This window comes from Cyprinodon variegatus, unplaced genomic scaffold (genome assembly GCF_000732505.1).
Source record: "Cyprinodon variegatus isolate N-32 unplaced genomic scaffold, C_variegatus-1.0 Scaffold11, whole genome shotgun sequence".
In the NCBI taxonomy this organism is placed as follows: Eukaryota; Metazoa; Chordata; class Actinopteri; order Cyprinodontiformes; family Cyprinodontidae; genus Cyprinodon; species Cyprinodon variegatus.
In genome coordinates, this window is record NW_015150464.1 from 1,033,018 (window position 1) to 1,041,582 (window position 8,565).

Below are 8,565 nucleotides of genomic sequence, written 5' to 3' on the forward strand. Positions count from 1 at the left end.
AAATGAAATTAGTAAGCAATCATCATATTTGCATTTTCATTTTCTTCTTCAAAACTGTTCACCTTTTTACTTAATTAAAAAAAAAAAAAAAAAAAGACAGTTGAGATTTATTTTTCAAAATGTACCCCAGCAGACAGATACCAAAATTCAATTTGAAATATAAAATTTGAAAATGAAAAAGCATTTCCAGAAATGCTTTTTCATTTTAAGAATGTGGCTGCATTATTTGGCTCATAAATGAAATTAGTAATCTATAATCATATTTGCATTTTAATTTTCTTCTTCAAAACTGCTCATCCTTTTACTTAAAAGAAAAAAAAGACATTTGAGATTTATTTTTCAAAATTTACCCCAGCAAATACATACCAAAATTCAATTTGAAATGTAAAATTTGAAAATGAAAAATCATTTCCAGAAATGCTTTAATTTTCGAGTTTTACCTCAAATTTAGTTTAGATTTAGGTTTATTTTTTATGTGGATCATCTTAATACATGTATATATATTGATCTAAATCAGGGGTGTTTAAAGTCAGTCTTAATGGGCTGGCCTTCTGCGTGTTTTCAAAGACTTTCTGCTTTAGGGCGTTTTTTTTAAATGGCTTACTAAGCTCCTATGGATCTTATCAAGAACTCCAGGGACCGTTAAGAAACGGGGAAACATCTAAAACGCGCTGGACGTCAGCCCTTTTTGAAGGACTGATCTAAACTATTCGACTGTAGTCCTGTTTTCAACATAAACCTCTACCTTCAACTAAAGTATTTTGCAGGAGGCTCTTAAATTATTCACTGTTCATGGTGAAGAAAAACCATCCAAACATCATGATGCTGCCACCACCATGCTTTACCCTGGGGTTCATGTATTTTATTATTTTTTTCTGCCACAGATTCTTGCAAGTTTCCCGTGTTGTGGGCTTTTTACTTCATGTCACTTTTTTCATTAATGTAATTCTTCTTGGGAATCTGCTATATTAGCCAAATTTTTTAAGTGCAAAACTAAATCTTCCCACCTATGGTGTGGCTTTCTGCTGCCTCTTCACTGTTGATTTCCTAAGGACCTTTTTTCTTTGTTGCTTTATAACTGCTCTCCTTTCCTGGGCTGCGAGTTTAGGTAGATGACTGCGTATAAGCAAGTTTGAAGTGCTGTTACACTCAAAAGAGTTCTGCTATATTGTTTTACAGTTTAACAGTCTCTGCTTATAAAATTTCCAAAACCTATTTAACCTGTTTAGTTCCGCCCCTTAACCCTTAGGTAACTGGTTTCACTGGATTTTATTAAGAGGGTAACAGGAGGGCTCTGAATAAATATTTACACCACAGCTCTCAAAGGCAAGTTTTCATTTCACTTCAGAGCTACGCTCTAATTATTTGTTTATCACACAAAATCCCATTAAGTTACACCAAAACTTATGGTTACTAAATCATGTGAGATGTAAAAATGAGTTAATACTTCAACTAACCATGTCTACATGCATGAAGAAAATATACTAAAACATCAAAGTCTGATCTGAGAGGATGAAAACCTGCAGACAAGCCACTTAAAACAGCTTTGGATTCATTAATTTTGCAAGTAGGAGTTGGAGATGCATTAGCTCCCAAAGCGAGTGGCTGTGGTGTACAGTAAGTATGGCTAAGTGGACAATCTGTTGAGAGAAATCAGACCTAAATGCACTCATAATTTTATATTTTACAGGGGGTTTAAAACCCTGAGTTGAATGCATGTAAACATGGTCAAATCACAGGCGGCAGTGTTAGAGTTTAGGCTTAAAGGCAGTTTTAAAAAGCAGTGTACACCCATCTTATGAAAAACCAAATGTCTGGCAATAAAAAGATGTACTTACAACAAATAATCGAAAAGAAAATTAACTTACGAGATTTTCCCAAAAGGACAAAATGCAGCCCTGACATCTTCAGTAGTTATCTCTGGATTCAAATCCCCAACAAAAACATGATAGTGATCTAAAGAACAAAAAACACAAAAGCACTTTAATTAAAATGACCTAATAAAAAATACAGAATATAAAAGAAATGCCCACAGTAGGTAAAGTGAGGTGTGTCAGTGACAAAGCAAATAGGTTCACATAAAACTATTAAAAATTAAAAAGAACAAAAATCCCAAACAGATGAAAACAGACTATAAAGAAAGGGAAAAAAATAATAATACCATCTCAGGAAAATAAAAATATTATGCAACATGGGCAGTTCAGGGCAGAGGCTAACAGGAGAACTGTTATGGCCCGTCCACTGAAGACCTAATACTAATAAAACTTTAACCGATGTGATTAGGAACAGACTCAATGACCGATACATCTCTTGGACCCATTTCAGTTCTTTAATTTATAATTCCGTTTTCATTATGATATAAAAATAAAGGCGATAGCTTCAGTCGTATTCATCTGATAAATGTTGTTTTGAAACAAATGAGGAAAAAAAATAAATAACTCTAGTTTGTTACAGTTAAATTAATGTTCTACTTCTAAATTAATTAAAACTGGTCATTTTTATTTAAAATATGTCATAAAATATATAATATTCCTGAATTATGAACTTAATGTTCCTAAGAACAGATTTGTTTTAAGTTTTAGTAGATATTTATTTAGCAACTAATTATATAAGGTAACTATATAATTAGTTGATTTGTAATTAGGAATTACAAATCAAAATACACATTTTTAATAGGAACAAAATAAAATCTAAATTAGGGCTGCAACCACGAATCGATAAAATCAATAAAAATCTATTTTTAAAAGCGTTGGCAACGAATTTCATCATTGATTAGTTGTGTTGCGCGATTAATGCGTCATCCGCCGCCGCCGTCATCACATCCACTTGACTGAAACAGGGGAAGAAAAAAAAAATACGGCAGAGCGAGTCAACGCCGCAGGGCGCAGTGTTGCCAACTCAGCGACTTTTCAGACCCCTCCAGCGACTATTTTAAAAAAAAGCGACGAGCGACAAATCTAGCGACTTTTTACGGTGTCACTTTTGGAGACTCTTACGTGAAAGCATGTATCGTTCCTACTCTGCCGTGGGGCGCCTCCCCCATCCCCACCCCGTTCTCCCGCAGGACTCCCTCTCAGCGCTGCAGACAGAGCCGCAGGATGTTTACCCTCAGCGTCCAGACTGCAAATGAAGCGCGCATGCACCGGGATTGACGGCGCAAATTGATCACAATAATTAAAATAGCCTGCGCTTTGTAAAGCGAAAAAAGTCGTAACATGCAACTTTTGTCAAAACAAATGAACATGGCACGGAACCACCATGTTTGTTTCGTTTTAAAGTGGGGAAACGTAACGTTAGTTTCTCAGGTAGCTCATCTGATGCTTTCCTTACCGTGTTAGTAGGTTACAGACAGTGATAAGGTTGGCTACTTATTTTACTTTTAATTTCATTTGAATTAGCTTAAGCAGCGTTTATATTTTCTTTATAAATAAATTAACTTGCAAATTATGAGGGCAAGGCTTTTAAAGTTTAAATCTTCTGGCAAAGATAAAGTAAAGAAGATCCTGCAATTTATGGAAGTAAAGCATAAAATCCAGCAAGATCAGCAATATGTCAATTTATTATCTGCCACATTCCCATGTAAATATCTGTCTTTGGAGGATGTGTTTTTTAGCACCCCTAGTTCTCTCATTTTTATTCCAAATACAATTTATAATTTGAATCACAGGGCTATTTTTATCTCTATGGTTCAGTATTTTCTCAAGTAGCAACTTTAACTGCTATACTTTCCTGTCTTAAAAGGCAGAACTCTTCTAGTCTAAAAAAACCTCATTTGTTTAAATGGGGGGGCCTATTGTTTGAACCCCTTAGGGGCTTTTAAAAACAAAAATGTCTTTTTTTGCACTTTATGAAACAAAGTAGCCTATATTTTGTGGAGCTACATTTCTCATGTAAGTTTGCGTAGTTTTAACACAAACATTTATTTTTCATATTGCACCAGTACAGTTAATGAGCAACCTGTACTTGTGTGCTTGTTTGTTCTGTCTAAAATGTTTATTTTGGAATAAAGAGGTTAATATGAAAAATATTTTTTGTCCGATTCATCGATTAATCGAAAAAATAATCTGCCGATTCATCGATTTTTTTGCAGCCCTAATCTAAATAAAGTAAAATACATGGAGATAAAGTTTTAAATGGACTTGCTGCTCCTCCTCTAACAGATTCTATAGGCGTAGGAACAAATTTGGCCAAATGGTTGCATCCATCAGAGGAGAACAGTTATGGAACACACTGCCAGCTCATGTTAGGGGCTGTGTAACCTAAATACCTTTTAAATTCTCCTTGAAACATTGGTTAAAAACTAACCAGACATGTGTTCACAGGTAAATTGATCTGTTTCCATGGGCCTGTTAACCTCATTTTATTGTGATTTTATGTTATTAGCATCTTATCTGTTTGTGTCCACTCTGTTCTCTCGTGTAGCGTCTTGTTTAATGTTCACCGTTTTTACCTGCCTTAGGACAGCGGATGCAAATTAGCTGTTTTGCTAATTCTGGCATATTTACATTGATGCTTTATGCTGACATGTTGATGAATGTGCATTGTCCTAATTCAAATAAATAAATAAAAATAAATAAATAAAAAAAGATGTTTCATTGAGTGCGCAGCCACTCTTGGGTGTTGGGTGTGTTATTATAAAGTAAGATGATAAACTATTTCATTGTTTTTTGTTTTGTTTCATGCTTTGCTGTGCCACATGGAATCATGCTGACCCCTTCTTGGCCCCCCTGGTAAATATGGGCCATAACTGCTACGGCTTTGCAGCAGTTCTAACAATTGTTAAGTGAAACTGAATGAAAAAAAGAAAGGTGAAAAAACTGTGCAGCTCACAGCTTGGCTGTAAACAGGAAGCTGTGATGATTCTAAAGTCTAACAGCAGATCAGAAGGAGGACCTGTGAAGGAGTTCATCATGTGGTGGGAGAAATTGTGATGTTACTTCTGACATCATCCTTCTGTCTCACACCACATTCACTGTGTTGAGGGGATATTCAAACACAGATCCAGCTTTCCTATGAGCTTCCCATTAGAAACACAGACTCTGGTCATCGTTCAGATTAAAAAATAAACAATAATGAAGGACGGTTCACTTACTGGATGTGTCTTTCTTCTGGCTACTTGGGGTGGTTGCCCAGTTAACTTTAACTTCCTAAAAATATAAAAGCAAAGGAAGAAAAAAGCAGGTAATTCAAATATATATATATTAAAAGTAAATATTGTTAACAAGAGACAATTTTTAATTCTGTTCACCCAATACTCTTCTTACCTTTCCTAGAATCTTCCTGCCGTTCATGGCTGCCAGGGCTGCAGCAGCATCTCTGCGTTCATAGAACTCCACAAAACAATATGGATCATTGCTTGTGTGCTGCAGAAGAACCAGACAACATAGTCATTTAAAATGCTTCCTCAATGGTTTTACAAATCATAAAATCATCCCAACGACCCCGTTAGCACATTAAAGTTAATTTTGATTCACTGTGCAAACAGGGTGACATTTCAAGTGCCAATTTTGTTGTATAAAACATAAGTTGTTGATCTTGATATTTGTTAAACAAATTGGTTATGTAGTAAAACAAGTTATTTTCTACTGAAACGAATGACCAGAATAGAGACCATTTTATCCAGGAAAGAATAACTGTGTCCTGTATTACACCATGTATTGATTATTTTAATGTGTTGTACAACTGAATTTGACAGTCTGATCTCTGTTGCCTTTAGCTCATCCTAAATCCAGATGCTTGTCTTCCAACTCAAATATACATGCAATCACATCTCTCTCCTTCACTTGCTCCCTGTTTGCTACAGATTTCAAAAATCCTTTTTGTAAATGTCTTAAAAGCTCCACTCGTTCTCTTCATTAAGGGCTCTACGTTCAGCGAACAAGCAGTTCGTTCCAAAGGCAAAGATGAAGCTCAGAGAATATCGGGCTATTGCAGTTGTTTCCCCCAAGTTATGGGATGGTTTGCCTTAACATGTTAAGTGGACATTAAAGACTCATATTTTTCCCCTGCATGGTTGGTCATCAAGGTCTGATGTGGAATTTCGAAATTGAAGCCTCTCAAAGTTAGCAAAATTGGTCACTTTTATCTAAGTTTCTATGAATATTGCTAAGAAAGCCGCCCATTTCCAATCACTGATTTCAGGTCAGGGTGACAGTATCTACCCTAGTAACTGCTTACAAGTTAATAATATCTAAAAATACCATTAAGATCTGATGTGAAATTTCAAAATAGCCTCCAAATTTGTTCACTTTTATCTAGGTTACTAATTTGTACAATATGAATAGACCTCACAGGTTAAGTGATTTAAGAAAGAGCAAGGAAATGTGAGCATTTTTTTAATGACCTTGAGGTGGAAGTATTGACACAGGTCCTAACACTAAAAAAAAAAAAAAAAAAAAAAAAGGTTTTCTGATCCTTTACAATACTTTTGTTCTTCAGAAGTGATTGACAAAATTGTGTTTTTAAATATAATACATTAAAGCTTTTGGATATTATGTTTGATTTAAAAATGTATGAGTGCGTGCAAGAGCATGCACAAGCCCATTTCTCCTCATGCACGCCCTGTATAAAATGTGCTGCTCTGTCCACATACAGCAGGGACAGGGCGGAGAGCTCTCCGCGCAAAGCATTCTGGGATACATGTTCCTCTTCTGAGGCCATTTTCAAAGAACCGTGGTGAGAAAGGTAAGCTTCAATGTCTGTCTGAATCCGTAGCTCATCACACATATACACCAGAAAGTGCGCACGCACAGAAAAAGATAGCTAACGGGAAGAGCACGTAGGACGGCCTTACGTAAACATATCACCACAATTATTGACAATTAGGAAGACCACTTATTTAGATGATCTACCCGGAAATAAAAGATTTTTCTATACCTTTAAATGGCCAAAACGCTGCCCTAAAATTCTGTTTCAGATTTAGCTCAAATGAAGTACAGCCAGAGTCCTCCTGTGAAAGCACCAACTGTGTCAATAACTAGCGACCAAAACAGGACCTAAAAATAAATACAGGTAAAGAAAATAATAGCTGATTAGTTCACCCAGAACTTCAACCACCAACTTTCAGCTGCTCTTTTTTGGCAGTGGGCTGTAAACAGCCACTTACATCCACCAAAGTGAAAACATCTTCCCTTAAATCCTCCCAGAACAGTTCCATCTAGCTTCTTAGCTATGTTACCTTTTAGGAATAACAACTAGTTAGGGCTAGCAAAAGAAAGGAACCACACCACATACTAATAGAAAGAGGGACTGGTTAAAAACAAGGACCCCGTGTTGGTCGAAACCCCCACTACAAAAACCCATTCACACATTACAACCAGCTGTTCCTCTAATTAGATAAAGATTATGTTGCTAGAGGTCTGTAACCAGACTCTAGAACCTACTGGATTCCCCCTTATATGTCAACACTGGAGGGATCTGTAACCAGACACACCACTCAGTCCTCCTTAAAGTTATGTTTGATTCAAATAAAGTGACCGATAATCAGACAATTAACTCATTAATAATGAAAAACCTCCATACAAGACACCCAAAGGGGTCTAAGCAAATAACCAGCAACACTAGCCCCTCTAAACCACATAAAATAGGGTGAATCCTTGCCCCCCAGAAAAAAAGGTTAGAGGATGTGTAGACTTAGGAAAAATCAGACTGAGAAAAATTATGGATTACCAAAATAAAGATATTATATTGTTGAAAATTCCACATCAGATCTTACCACTGGAAAGCTGTGGGTAATTCTATGATACCCGAGTTGCCGAGATAACAAACTTTGACCTTTCAACATGGCAGAGAGCAGCAAAATGATTCTGTATGGTGAATACTGCATCTTTAAGCGTTCTGTCCAGATGTGTTTGTAGCCTACACAATGTTGTAAGAAATACATTTTAAAATATACCATCAATTAAACTATTGTTTGATTTTATCAGATGCTCTCTAGCAGTCAGTCGATGCATTTGATGCATCCACTTCTTCATGAAGCAGATTAATTATGAGGTATATTACTTTTTTGCCCAAGTAGCGGGTTCAATTCAATTCAGTTTATTTATATAGTGCCAATTCACAACACGTCATCCCAAGGCACTACACAGTCCACACAGTCAAACCGATTCAAAGCCTTTCATCTAAGGAAAACCAGCTGATTGCATCGACTCATTGACTCTGATTCAATACCTCACACTAAGCATGGTTATAGCGACAGTGGAGAGGAAAAACTCCCTTTTAACAGGAAGAAACCTCAGCAGAACCAGGCTCAGTGTGAGCGGCCATCTGCTGAGGCCGACTGGGGTTCAAGGAGACAGAAGCAGAGATAAAACCTGGCCCCCTTCCAGGACAGGTCCGAATAATCTTTGGATCCGACATGTTTCTCTTCTCCGCCACAACAAAAGTACTTGAACACAATGAGCTGTTAATTAATAGGGGTGTAAATAATAATCGTTTTGTATCGATCCAACAGCCGTCGATCCGATACATCGACAGGTCCACATGAGTAGCGACTCATGTTTTTTTTCCCCCTCCGGTCTATTTTTATCCATTTGCTCCTGGACGTAATTCTTCCTCCCGTGCTGC

General features: G+C 36.6%; 1 protein-coding gene across 1 annotated transcript in view; it reads right to left on the minus strand.

Moving 5' to 3' along the window:
- The window catches only part of tial1 (TIA1 cytotoxic granule-associated RNA binding protein-like 1), a 23,585-nt gene that overhangs the window by 12,042 nt on the left and 2,978 nt on the right, over positions 1–8,565 (minus strand). The window contains exons 3-5 of the mRNA XM_015380895.1: positions 5,265–5,363; positions 5,093–5,147; positions 1,869–1,956 (exon numbers count right to left, since the gene is read on the minus strand). Of these exons, the coding sequence (XP_015236381.1) occupies positions 1,869–1,956; positions 5,093–5,147; positions 5,265–5,363 (242 nt within the window). The remainder of the gene's footprint in view (positions 1–1,868; positions 1,957–5,092; positions 5,148–5,264; positions 5,364–8,565) is intronic.